Source organism: Myotis myotis, unplaced genomic scaffold, assembly GCF_014108235.1.
Source record: "Myotis myotis isolate mMyoMyo1 unplaced genomic scaffold, mMyoMyo1.p scaffold_m19_p_29, whole genome shotgun sequence".
In the NCBI taxonomy this organism is placed as follows: domain Eukaryota; kingdom Metazoa; phylum Chordata; class Mammalia; order Chiroptera; family Vespertilionidae; genus Myotis; species Myotis myotis.
Genome location: NW_023416334.1, coordinates 428,886 through 442,951, shown reverse-complemented (window position 1 = coordinate 442,951; position 14,066 = coordinate 428,886). Strand labels below are relative to the sequence as shown.

At 52.2% G+C, this 14,066-nt stretch overlaps 1 protein-coding gene and 1 long non-coding RNA gene across 16 annotated transcripts in view; both read right to left on the bottom strand.

Moving 5' to 3' along the window:
* Positions 1-13,415, bottom strand: part of LOC118649339 (myosin phosphatase Rho interacting protein) — a 240,912-nt gene extending 227,497 nt beyond the window's left edge. For 13 of the 15 annotated variants that reach the window (XR_004965605.1, XR_004965606.1, XR_004965608.1 and 10 more), the window contains exon 1: positions 12,872-13,415. Coding sequence is in view for 11 of the 15 variants with exons in the window: in XM_036296234.1 (XP_036152127.1) it covers positions 12,872-12,994 (123 nt within the window). In the remaining 4 variants the exon portion in view is untranslated. The remainder of the gene's footprint in view (positions 1-12,871) is intronic. The other 2 variants (XM_036296245.1, XM_036296244.1) reach the window with 1 other exon arrangement.
* LOC118649341 lies at positions 9,259-11,294 on the bottom strand. Its single transcript, XR_004965609.1, has 2 exons — positions 10,449-11,294; positions 9,259-10,321 (listed from the first exon to the last, which is right to left on the bottom strand). It is a non-coding gene; the product is annotated as an uncharacterized LOC118649341 (long non-coding RNA).
* Positions 13,416-14,066: the final 651 nt, after the last annotated feature.

Below are 14,066 nucleotides of genomic sequence, written 5' to 3'. Positions count from 1 at the left end.
CCGCCAGCCTGAAAACAGCCATCACCCCCTCACCCAGACTGGCCAGGCACCCCAGTGGGAACCCCATCTGAAGGGGGTATGACCAGCTGCAAACAGCCATCATCCCCTCACCCAGGCTGGCCAGGCACCCCAGTGGGGACCCCCACCCTGATCAAGGACACCCTTCAGGGCAAACCAGCCGGCCCCCACCCGTGCACCAGGTCTCTATCCTATATAGTAAAAGGGTAATATGCCTCCCAGCACCGGGATCAGCGGTGCCGCGAGGCCTCCCAGCACCGGGATCAGCGTGACAGGGGGCAGCGGCCAAACCCCCTGATCGCCCTGTGGCTCTGTGTGTGACAGGGGAAGGTGCCCCAACCCTCTGATCAGCCCTGCTCTGTGCCTGATAGGGGGGAGCTCCCCAACCCCCTGATCGCCCTGCGGCTCTGTGTGTGACAGGGTGCGGCGCCCCAACCCCTGATCGGCCCTGCTCTGTGTGTGACATGGTGCGGCGCCCCAACCCCCTGATCAGCCCTGCTCTGTGCCTTATAGGGGGAGCTCCCCAATCCCCTGATCGCCCTGCAGCTCTGTGTGTGACAGGCTGCGGTGCCACAACACCCTGATCGGCCCTGCTCTGTGGGTGATAGAGGGTGACGCCCCAACCGCCCATCACAGGCCCTGCTCTGTGTGTGACGGGATAGAGCCATAACCTCCCCATCCGCCCTGCCCTGAGTGTGACAGGGTGCAGCGCCCCAACCCCCTGATCCGCCCTGCTCTGTGTGTGACAGGGCAGTGCCCCAACTCCCCAATCAGTCCTGCTCTGAGCCTGACCAGGGGCTGCACCTAGGGATTGGGCCTGCCCTCTGCCACCCGGGAGCGGGCCTAAGCCAGCAGGTCATTATCTCCCAAGGGGTCCCAGACTGCGAGAGGGCACAGGCCGGGCTGAGGGACCCCCTCCTCCCCCCCCCCGAGTACACAAATTTTTGTGCACTGGGCCTCTAGTATATATATAAAAGGCTAATATGCTAAGTGTCTGTCCGGGTAATGACATCATGTAGCAATGCCTGGCTTCCTCTCCCTAGCGACAACTAGCCTCCTTGCAGTTTCTTCAGCCCAGAAACAGGACTTGCTTTATAGCCAGGCGCCAACATTTCACACTTTAACCAAATGTCTGCGAAGCGTTTTCCCCTGCCTTATCTCATTTGATCCTCAAGAAGTCCTGGAGTAGGTAGATAGGAGACTTGGGGGAATCCTATTTTCTTTTCATTAGCTGGAAAACAGAGATTTAGAAAGCTCAGAAACTTGATCCGACTAAAAAAAAGAAATGGTGGACCTTGAAAATGATTTCAGGTTTTCTTACTGTGCAGAATATAGTCAAACACTGCTGAAGTTAAATATTTTACCCTTTGTTCTCCCTGCGTGATCTACAATAATAATCTGCTTTGTGTTGGTATTTACTGCTGTGTTGCTGACAATTACCTGAAAGAGAAGTTGGAGTGCTTCACTGGGCTGGAAAAAGTTTAGCTACATCAGAAAGCAGGTCTAATTAAGCAAGTTTGTTCTATATCTCTAAAAGGCTAAGTTGACTCGCACATGTGCAATTACATATAAAGCTCTCACTGGTGTCAATCACATGCATGTGTTTCGATCTGTCACTGTCAATCGTGAATTTAGTTGACACTTCTATTATAGAGAAAGGGCGAATAGTGATATTAAAATATTTCTTCTAATTAATTTCCTTTCAATGTGCACAAATTCATGCACCGGGCCACCAGTTCAGTCATAAAAAAAGCAATGAAGTACTGATTCATGCTACCACATGTATGAACTCTGAGAACATGCTGTGCAAGAAGCCAGACCAAAAAAAAAAAAAAAATATATTCTACAATTCCATTTTGATGAAATTTCCAGAAGAAGTAAACCCACAGAGACAGAATGCAGACTGATGGTTGCTAAGGACTGGGAGTGAAGTGTAGAGAACCACCATGCAATAGTTGCTGGTGTTCCTTCAGAGTGATGAAATATTTTAAACTAGAGTGGTGGTGTTTGCACAACACTGGGGATGTACTACATACAACTGAATTGAACTTTTCAAAAAATGGTTAATTTTGTCATGTGAATTTCCCCTAAACATCTCCCCCCCCCCCCCCCCCCGCAAACACATGCACTCATGAGCATGCACAGAGCTTACTAGATCCCAGGCACAGAGGGCAAGGATACACAGTTGATGGTCTGCTCTTCATTCTTCCCTCTCACTTCCCACAGATGCCCACTCACCCCTCTGCCCACACACATACCCTGCAAGTCCAGCCCAGGCTCCCTGGACTACAGCAGTTAAAGAAAGAGGGGGAAAGTGACATTTTAAAAAGCCTCTCCCTACCCTGGCTGGTATGCTCAGTGGTTAGAGTATCTGCCCACAGATCAAAGGGTCATAGGTTCAATTCCCAGTCAAGGGCACACACCTGGGTTGCAGGTTTAACCCCTGGCCCAGAAGAGGCATGTGCAGGAGGCAACCAATCAATGTGTCTCTCTCATCTCTCTCTCTTTCTCTTTCCCCTATTCTGTCTCCCCCTCCTTCCCTCCCGTCCTTCCACTCTCTAGAAATCAATGGGAAAAATATCCTGGGGCGAGGATAAAAAAAATTTTTTGCTGCCTCTTCCGTTTGGTCTTGACAAGGAGCCATGGCCGTGGGATTTTTGGAACATGACACCATTTGTGGCAAAGGGAGAAAGTGTAGGGACAAATTTCTGGGGTAAGAGCTTTGCATGAAAGAGTCACCCCCCTCCCTCAAAAAGCAGTGCTTCCATTAAAAAACAGGTAGGAAAAAAAGAAACAAGTCTACGTAAGTTCAGCCCAAGCCTCAACCTCCAGCCACACCCTTCCCAGCACACACACACACCCTTCTGGCAGGACAGCCCTTCACCCCTGACACGAGGGCCCAAGGACCACACACAGCCAGAGACCGAGTGTCCAGAAGGCCCCACTTACGTCGCATGGGAAACAGTGGAAGGAGGAGGCCCTGCGTTAGACTGTCTGGGTCTGCACCCAGCTCTACCACCTACTGTATTGCCTTGGGCAAGTTACAATAACCTCTTTCCATCTCAGTTTTCTCACCTCTCTAGTACTTCATAAGGCTGCTGTGAATATAAGTGAGTTAATAGTGGCCTGTTTACTATGAATGCCACCAGGGCCTCAATAAATATTCCCAGAGCATGTCAAATGCTCCTGCGATTTAAGTATAGGCAAACCTCTGCCATCAGAGGCTGTGTGGCCATACTTGCTGGCCCAGCTCCCCAAAGAAGAGGACTCCTAAGCTCACAGGATTTCTAGATGGGAACTGTGCCGAGATGGCGTCTGCCTGTGAGATGAGCTTGTTCACAGGCTTTCGCAAGGAGCCAGTTCTACTTGTTAGGCCCCTAGAGACGGGTCCCTTGGCAAAAGACTGCAATCCTTTTTAAAAGCTGGGAAGGCAGTGGGGTGGAGATCTCCTGCCCACCTGCCCAGCGACGTGGGACTGGACCTGGCTGCTCTCTACGCTCCTCTAGCCAATGCACCCAGGCCCCAGGGTATGAGGACTTTGATTCCCAGACAACTGCTCCCAGGGACATTAGTCGATAAGTGGCTTCTCTCAATCCCCCCTCTTTGCTGATGGCAACTCTGACACTTCCCACCAAAGTGACTTCTGAAATTGGGATCAGCCACTGCCATTCATGGGACCTGCACTGTGCACTTCTCTGGGCTTGGCAGGGGCTTGGGGGGCTGCTGTGCTGGCCATTGGCCACTGTCCCCTGGATCAGCACACGCTCTAATGTGAACTCTTGAGTTGATGGCACCTGTTCTCTTCATTTCCTGCTCACTACAAATTCTTAAAACCAATTCAATCTTTACTACTATACTTAATTGCTGAAAAATCAAACCCAAACAAGCAAAATGACTATGGCCCTTCCAGTCCCTGGGGGCTAACATGAGGAAGTTGCTAGGGTGATGCCAAGCAGCTCAGTGGGAGAGGAGGCAGCCTGGGCTATGTTATGTGGGTGTGGGGGTACATAGAAACAGTGGGGTCAGCCAGTCCACAAAATCACAGAGGGAGGGCCTCTCTCTGGGGCAGTGCTGGCGAAATGAACCCCATTTACTGAGCTCCCACCACATACCCAAGCATTGACAAATTTGGCACTTGCCATTTCTTTCCCCTTCCACCACCTTCATGACACCCAAAGACATGTTATTACAGCCCCCGGTTTTCAGAGGAGGGACACAGACACAAACTCTGAGTAACATGCTCATTAAAATGGAACCAGGATGCTAATCCGAATTTGAGCTGAAAGTCCTCGCCTCCCCCACTTCACACACACATACCGTTCCGTTCCCTTGAGCACATTTCAATGGAAAGTGGAACTGGGTCACATTTCTAGGTCAGAGTGGGTCCCCAGACAGAAGACAAATAAACACCCCAACCCTACTTAGCCCAAGGCTCCCTACATCCAGGTCGCTCACCAACCTGAGTGGAAAGGCTCTAGGTGTGGCACCCAGAAGCCTGGAGATGCTGGCTCTTTCTCTGATTCAAATGAGACTCCCAGCAGCCACTGCCCACCAGCCCCTTTAGCTACGGACCAGGACTCAGGTGAGAGACCAGTCTTGAAGGTGCGCGTGGAGCCTTGCGGTCTGCCCTGTGCTTTAGGACCCACAGAGATCAAGGACACAACTATTTCCTGATTCTGAATTCCTGCTTCAGGGGAAAACAGTGCTTCCTGTGCAGGGCTATGCCAAAGGTGTGGTCACTGCCACAGGCCAGCAGCCTGCCTGGGGAACGTGGGATACCCCGGAGCTAAGGAGATTTCAGAACCTGCAGGAGGACCTGCACAATGTCCTGAACTGCCGACACCCCACATATACCCCACACACCCCAGCAACTAAGAAATCCAAGTCAGGGTAAGGCCCTGTTTTTTATAGCAAAGGTTATCAGACAGGAAGGCCAAACAGAACTTTGGGAAAACCCACACTGGCCTCCCTGTGACCTAGGCAGGTCGCTGAATCTTTCTGAGCCTCGGTGGCTCCATCTGCTAACTGGGGGCAATACCTCACTTTTGCTTAATGGAGGGAGATCACCCAGCCCCTTGCAGGTCCTTGCTCTCCCCTGGCTAGGAATTAGAAGTCCATTAGCTTTGATTTATTTTGCAATACCCCAGCCTGCTACAGAAACAGCACAAGTTTACAAGCAAAGTGAGCAGGAAGACAGACTCCAGGCCACACGAACACTGGTGTGGAAGCCTCATGGAACTGAGTTCTATATCACAGCCCATGGCTAGGCAGCTTGGTGGCCTTGATCGGGCCACCCAACCTCCCTTGTGGTCATGCTGCCACCAGCCCTGCTCTCCTCCCAGCTGCCAAGGGCAGGATGAGGTCATGGTCTGTAACACTTGATTCAGTGAGTGGACTCAGAAGGGCCCATCTGCTCACTCTCATTGCAAGTTGCCCCGCGTCCAGCACAACATGCAAACGCCAAGCTGAGTTGGAGGAGAGGAAGCAGAGGGTTATAAGCTCCTGGCAAAAAGCTGTGGTTTCATGTGAACTACAATGAGCCTGACTAGAAAAAAAACAGTGAGTGGTCTGGAAGACTCCAGTCCCAGTCTACAGAGCCCAAATGCCAGCGAATCAACCACTGGCTCTCACCGCCAAAGGAAGTGGTACTGTGATGGGAGCAGTGGGGATGGGCATCCAGGGTTCCATCCCAGGGCAACTGTGAAACCATCCTGGATGATTTCGTAGGACCCTCAACCGCTAAAAGTGGAGGAACCACACAATCTAGGGAAGTGACAGGAGGCTCCAGAGATGAGGAGTGGAGGTGGACAAGAAGCCAAGCTCCAGGCTTCTACCTAATGTATTCCAGAATTGTCACTTTTTATGTCTCATATATGGCATTTCCGTATGTGATTACTTTGAGTAAAAGGATCCAAGATGTAATGAAAGTTTCAAAACCACTGACCTGGTGCAACTGTGTCATTTCAAAGGGGAAATTGAGGCTTGGAGAGTGAGTTTTCAAGGATGAATGAAAAGCCTATTTTCTCAGGTTGAATGCTTCCAAATTAGCACTCAGTGCTCTTACACCTCTCCCTGTCCACCCACCTCCCTCCCACAGTATTAGGACGCCACAGTAGAAGTTACTTCCCTGTGTCTCTTTTCCCTGCTTTCAATGCTCTCCCCTCTCTTTTAAGGCTAAATAGCAGCTTGAGAACAATTTAACGATACTAGTAAACATTCCAAGTGCAAGTTCTTTATTTCAGCTAAACAATATCAGGGTCCTAGTAATCAGGGACAGCCTAAACAAAGGCTACCCCCACAGCAGTGGTCCTCAGGACACTTCCTGGAATATTACCACCAAGGGGGTCCAGCCACTTCTACAGGCCTGGCCAGCATCCTCCCTTCATTCCATTAGTACACCACTCCCTGCACAGCGAATATGGGCACCCACTTTGTGAGTGGGAAACCGAGGCGCCAAGAACGTAAGTGACCTTCCTGGGTCACCCTGCAGTTTGTGCCAAGAATAGAACATAGGTCTTCCATTGTAGTCCTTCTGTGTAGCAAGGGAAAAAGAATCCAGAGACAAAGGTCAGGCAGCAGCTAGAACGCAGGGAGAGGCAGCTGGACACAGCTGCAAACACTCAGCATAGACAAAGGGCTGTGTCAGAGCGCAGCCAGCACATCCAGTGAGGAGCCTGGAGGGGCACACCAGCCTGCCCCCTGCTCGCAGGCTCTCTCCAGGGACAGGCCGAAGTGGCCTTGGCCAGCACCCTCCTCCCTTTTGCCCCTGGGTAGGGAGTGAGGATCAGAGGCCCAACGCTCTCAACCATACCAAAAAGTCTCATCGAAGAAGATGTAATACTCAAAGCATGTTACGCCTGAAAGTTGGCTAAAAAAGACACTAAGGAGGCGAGGGGCACAGCGTCCCGAGAGAAGCTGCTCTGCACAGCGCCCTCAGGGAGGACAGAACCTACAAGCACAGCCTCCCCCCTTCTTCCCCCCGGGCCCCAAGGGCCCAGCTGCAGACAGGGCTGCTGCAGTTCCAGTGTCTGGTCTTACACTGCAGCACCAGCCACTCATGGCTCTGGAGCCCTTGGCAAGTGGCTAGTCTGAACTGAAAGGTGCCATAAAGGTATAACTGCACATAACTTCTTTACATGTTGAAAGGAGAATATTTTGGATATGTTAGGTCAATTAAGATTAACTTCACCTATTTCTTTTTACTTCTTGAATGTGGCAACTAGAAAAGTTTAAATTACAGCTGTGGTGGGTCTAACTCAGGGGTTTGGCAAGCTGAGCCTGGTAGGTCACATCTAACCCACTGGATTTCTTAAGGCCCGAAACCAAGAATGGCTTTGACATTCTAAATGGTTCTATGAGTACCTACACAAACTCCTCGATGTGGCCAGTTAGCCTACAAAGCCTGCAATAGTATTTACTATCTAACTTTTTTTTAAAAAAAAAAAAAGGTCAATCCCTGATCTAGACTCTAGAAATAATCAGATAGTCACTTCAAATGACACAAAAAGCAGAGGGCAGGTTTGGGAAGTATGTACCTGTGTGTGCACACGCACTTGCAATTTTTGTGCATATTTTTATTGAGGTAAAATTCATATAAAATGGACCATTTTAAAGTGATCAATTCAGTGGCATTTAGTACATTCACATGCTATGCAACAGCATCTCTATCTGGTTTAGAACAGTTCATCACCCCAAAATAGAAACCTGATCCCATCAGCAGCCACTCCTCATTCCACCCTCCCCCAGAACCTTGACAACCACTAATATGCTTTGTTTCTATGGATTTACCTATTCTGGATATTTCCTATAAACAAATCATACAGTCTGTGACCCTGTATCTGACTCTTCCACTTTACATCATGTTTTTGAGGTTCAATCATGCTGTAACATGTCTCAGTACTTCATTCTTTTTTATAACTGAACTAGAGGCCCAGCGCACGAAATCGTGCGCGAGTAGGGTCCCTAGGCCTCGCCTGTGATCAGGGCCATGTCCAACACTCGGGACGCCCGGCGACACCCCACTACGCTCCCGGCCCTGCAAAGCTCCACAACGCTTGCCTCTGACACCCTGCAACGCTCCATGAAGCTCCCCACCCCCGCAACGCTCCACAACCTTCTCTGCAGCTGCCCCTCAATGCTTGCTGCTGCCCGCCACCCACCGCCTGCCCTGCTCAACAGTCCCCAGTCCTGCCCTGCCGCCACCCCCACCTCGCCCCCGCCGTTTGCCGTGGTTCCCCATTCACCATGCTGCAATCAGAGCCCTGGAGGGGGGCGGGGGGACCAAGAGGTGTTCAATGCACCTCATGGCGACTGGTCGAGCGGTCATTCAGTCGTGACACTTATGGTCCTGGCCTTTTATTATATAGGATAATATTCCAATATATGGATAAACCACAATTTGCTTATCCATTTATCCATCCGTGGATACTTGGGTTGTTGCTATGTTTTGGCTACTGTGAATAGTGCTATCATGAGCATATGCATAAAAGCATTTAGAAATGCTTTTATAACTTTGGAAAGAAGACCTTTGTATGCTAAGATTAAAACTACAAACTACAGCCCTGACCGGTGTTGCTCCTGTGGTTAGAGCATCAGCCCACACACCAAAAGGTCTTGGGTTCAATACCTGGTCAAGGACATGTATCTGGGTTGTAGGTTCCATCCACCACCCCGGTCAGGATGTGTGCAGGAGGCAACCAATCAATGTGTCTCTCTCACAATGATGGTTGTGTGTGTGTGTGTGTGTGTGTGTGTGTGTGTGTGTCTCCCTTCTTTCACTCTCTAAAAATATCAATGGAAAAATATCCTTGGGTGAGGGTTAACAAAATAAATAAAAAGTCACTATTTATTAAAAGGACTGCAAACTATAAAGGAAAATATGGAAATTTAACTGCATTCATATTTAAAACTACCATATGATATAGAGAAATGACCATACATAAAAATTAAAAGACAAGTGACACCCTGAGAGAAAATACCTGCGCTATATGACAGGTGTCAGATTAATACCTTGAACAGGAGTCACCAAATCCTGAAAACTGACTGGCTTTGTAAATAAAGTTTTATTGGAAACAGTCATTTCCCATTAGTTTATGTATTGTCTACAGCAGCTTTATACTGCAGTTTTTGCACTATAATAGCAAAGTTGCATAGTTGCTACAAAAACTATATGACCTACAAGGCTAAAATATTTACTATCTGGCCTTATATAGAAAAGGTTTGTGGACCCCTGACCTCGAGTATATATAGAAAACTCCTACAAATCAATGGGGGTGGAGAACTAACCCAATTTAGAAAAACAAAAACAAAAACAGGGCAAACAACAGGAACTGGCACGCACTAAAGAAATAAAATATATTTAACAAATATTATAAAGACAGGCTTAACATCACTGGTAATTAGGGAAAATATTAAAGAATTAAATCATTTGATAATATCCAATCCTGGCAATAGTATGACACAGCCATTTTAGAAAGGCAATTTGGTGCTACCTATAAAAGATGTAATGCGCTTGATGTCAATCCTGTCATCTTTTTTAAGTATTTGCCCCAGAAAAATACTTGCATTCATGCAGGCACATATGTACCCAAAAACATTTAGAAAGCTGTTCGTGGAAGCATTTCGTTTATAACAGTAAAACCCAGAGGTAACCTTGCTGTCCATCAATACAGTAAAACTATAATACATATCTGGTGGTACACTATACACAATGACTTTTGTATATTTCTATTTAATACCATGAAGAGAGTTGTAAGACATGTTACTAACCAGAAAATATACGTTGCGCATACGTACATACAGTTTAGGTTAAAAAAGGTTTTAGCTATGAACTTGAGTCCATATCTACGCAGGAAATGCATCGGAGAAGAACTGAAGGACAGATGCTACCCTGTGGACAGGGGCTGGGACTGGAGGGTGCCCTGACAGGTAACAGAGGATTATTGCTTATTCCTTTCCCTGGATCACTCTGAAGTCCAGTAGTGAGGAAAGACTACGGAACTCGTCTGCTCGAGCGAGCAATCTCAAGGTCCCCAGTAGGATACCCGAAGCCTGCTCTCCAAGGAACCTTCTGTAACATCATTACCCTTGACGCAATCCTCCTCACCACAAGTGTATGGGAGGCCACTGGAGACCCTTTATACGAGTAGGGCAAGAACAGTGGATGAAGATTCCTCACGGTGTCCCCGAACTGGGCAAGCTGCTGGGGTTGGTCTCCTCCTGGTTAAAAGTAGGTTAGCTGATCTTACGGCTCTTCCAGGTCTGAGGCTGCCATGCAGTCCCTGAAAGAGGTTTCTGTACCTCTCTGAGGGAAAACAAACAAAAGTCACAGCTGTGGGAATAAGCTCAAATCAGAGGGCTGGGAGAAATGCCTGCCCGGGACGAGGACATCCCAGGGCAAAAGCCAGTCTCACTGACTCCAGTGTCCTCACCTCTTACAGGGGGGTGGCCTCAGTTATCGCTGATCTTTCTTCCAGCCTTGATGGTCTAAAATAAGCTCAGGGCAGAAAAGGGAGCAGGAAGCAAGGACTTGGGGGAGACTGATGGGAACCAATCGCTGAGGTTTTCTGAAGAAGCCAGGAGGATGAGAGTAAGAAGCTGGGGTGGTAAGGGAGGGGCCGGATGCAGAGAGCGGCGGCGAAAGCTCTTGGCAGCAGCCCTGGGTCCCCCTCCTCGTTTCAAGAGCAGTTTCTTCCTGAAAGATCCCAGGAGGTGGAAGGCTGACCTAATCTCTCGCAGCACAAATAGCCCCACTCATTAGTTCAGAAACTACCATTCAGGCCTGTTTTAAAATCAACAATTCAACTGTGAACACAGCGAAAGAGGAAAAGTACTTTGAATGTGTAACCCCACTCCTCTGAATCAAATTATCAACAGATTTTTTAAATTTTTTAACAGATTCAACTCAAATATACATATTTCATTCTAGTTAATCTAAGCCTAAGAATCAGAAAGCAAGCCCTCTGACGACTGCCTGGAATAACAAGGAAACTCTCAGAACTCCGCCAACCCCACGTTTACTATTCCAAAGATGTTTTTTGTTTGTCTTTTTAAATTGTAAGAAAAAAAATCTAATAAAACATGTCCTTCCTTTTCACAATAGCCTGGTGACTGAGGTGAGTCAGGAATCTCTACTCCCAGTTTATAGAAAAGGAAATGAACTAGCCCTGCCGCGTGGCTCCGTGGGTGAACGTCCACCCATGAACCAGGGGGTCAGGGTTCAATTCCCGGTCAGGGCACATGCCCCATCCCCAGTGGGGGGAGTTGGGGGGGGAGGTTGGGGGGCAGGCAGGAGGCAGCCAATCAATGATTCTCTATCATCACTGATGCTTCTGTCTCTCTCTCCCTCTCCCTTCCTCTCTGAAATCAATAAAAATATTTTTTAAAGGAAATTAACTGTACAGAGGCAAAGGGACTTGCTCAAGGTCATATAACTGAAAGTGACCGCCAAGACAAGAAGCAAGGTCTCGGGACTCCCGGCCAGGACCCTCATTCCTCATACTCTGCTTCCCAGAAAAAGGCACCCAGTGGAGAAAGGGAATCCCGGCACAAGCCCAACCCACAGCCAGAACCTGGCCAGACCCAGCTCCACCCGGGCTGACCTGCCTGGCCTCCGTCCCAACCATCGTCGGACTCCGCAGCTTCAGGGTCTGGGTGGCTTCTGGCTCACATGAAAGGAGTCTGTTCTGGCTGTTGGGCACCTGCCCAGAGGACGGCACTGCGTCCCAGGCCATGACTCCTGCCCTGACCCAACTCCCGACTGTCCCCAGCCTGAGAGGAAGTCGGACCCTGCGAACACTTGGCCGCAGCGCCTTCCTCCTCGGGTTCTTCTGAAAACGCAGAGGGCCAGCCGGTCTCCCAGGAGGCATGTCTCTCCGGGCAGGACGGAAAGCTCTGGGGTGGGGCAGGGGGCACAGACACCCCAAGGGGATGCAGACCAGGCTGCAAATCCAACAAAGCTGAAGGCCCCAAAGCCTTCCTGTGTTCCCCGAGCTGGGGGGCAGCCAGTGTCAGGTCCCCAAAGACCAGTGGGGCCACAGCCCGGCTTCTCGGGGGGCTGTTCCCATACAAGCCCCTCCCCCTGTCACTCCAGGGCTGGGGCCCCGGGACCTGCCTTTTCAAAGAGGCAGGTGTGGGCGCCCCGGGACCATCCCGGAGCCCCATCTGACAGGTACAGGAGGGAGCAGGGACCCGACTTTCCCCGGGCCCGCGGCGGCCTCACTCCTCGCCCAGGGCCGGCGGGAGAGGAGCCCCCGCCCCAGCACCAGGCCCCGCTTAGTCCAAGGGAAGACCCTCCTCCCCGGACTCCCGCCCCGACTGCCCAAGGACAAGAGGAAGAGGCCCCAGCCCCCCAGCCCCCACCCCGGCGGCCACCCGGGGGACAAGTCCAAGTCGGGTCCCACGACGGGGTGGGGGTTGGGGGGGGGGGGGCCTGTGAAGCAGCAAGAAATCCTCGGCGCTGTGTCCGAACTAAGGAAAACCAGGCGTTTTTGAGTCACCCAAAAAGCATGAATCACCCGGCAGCGCTGGGAGCGGAGAGGATGTTATTTTTCGGCATACTTGAGGCTTTTCCCTTTGTCCCGGGCCTCAGTGCACGTCCCGCCACCCCCCCCCCCCCCCTCACACACTCTCACACTCACGCTCGCACTCGCACGCCAGGGCTCATGCACATTTTTCCGGCTCTTTTTGCTTTCCCAGGAGCCTCAGATGCACCCCCACCCGCGCCCGCCTCCTTTCCCTGCGGGGCCGTCTCCCGGGCGTCGGAGCGGCGAGGCGCCGGCTCCCGGGAGGCTCTCCGGCCCCGAGCGCGGGGGCCGCCGGCGCCAGGCCCGCCTCGCCCCCGGGCCCCGCTCACCTGCGTCAGGTCCTCGTCGTTGAGCAGATGCGACTCGCGGGGCTTGAAGCAGTTCTGACACTTGCTCTTGTTGAAGATGTTGGCCTGGAATTTCCTGCACGGGTTCTCCTTGGCCGCCGACATGGTCGGCGCGGCGGCGGCGAGGCCCACAGGCCGGCCCGGCAGACGGCGGCGGCAGGGGCGGCGGCACCATGCACGGCGGCTCGGCGGTCAGCGCGGGCGCCGCGGCATGTCCCCGCCTCACACCGGCCGCGGGCCGCCGACGCAGGCCGGAGCGCGCCCCCGGCGGTCAGGGCGGCTCCGCGGGGCCGGGACGTGGGCCAGGCCCTCACAGAGCGCGCGGTCCCCGCCGCCCGCTCGTACAGCCACCGCTCGGCCGCCGCGGGCCCATGGACGCGGCCTCCTGGGCCCCTGCCTCCCCGCGCTCGGCCCGCCTCTCAGGCCCCGGGTCGCCGCGGGTCCCTGCGGTCGGTCCGGCCGCCGCTGCCCCCGCGCCCAGCGGCCGCAGCAAATGGGAGCGAAGCGCCTCGCGCACTCCCGGGGCGGGGCCGGGGGCGGGCGCGGGGGCGGAGGAAGCACGCGGGGCTGTGCGGGGCGGAGCCTCGTCCCCGACGCGATCGGCGGCCCTACCGACCAATGGCAGTGGTGAGCTTCAGCTAACAAAGAAACCTCTCGGCCAATGGGAGTCAGGGGCGGACCAAGGGCTGCCGGCGTCAGGTAACTGGTGGGCGGGAAGGTGGGGCGCCGCGAGGGGACGTCAGGTTTGGTGGACGGGCGCCGAGGGGGCACTGACAGCTGCGGGGGCGGAGCCCGGGGGGAAGGGGCGGGCCCGACCGCCAGGCGGGCTCCATGCAAACCTCTCACTGCCAACAGCTCCTTCCCGAGGCTGTCTCGGCACCGGAGCCCAGCCTGGACCTACTATGCGCCAGCCCTACCTCCCTCCATCATAGAAATCATAGGCAGCATTCCGAGCGCTTGGTAACAGGCACAGAGAAGTTATGAAATAGAAGGTAGGGTTTCAAGGGATGACTAAGAGAAGATGTCAGCCTCCCAGAGCTGTCAGTTCTATTATGGGAGACTAGTAAAGGCTGACTGTATGCCAGACACTAAACTAGGAATTCTCATCCCCATGATGTGCTTGAGGTAAGGCTCAAGCCCGACTCAATATGTGCAGCCTCCTGGCCAAAAGGCCACC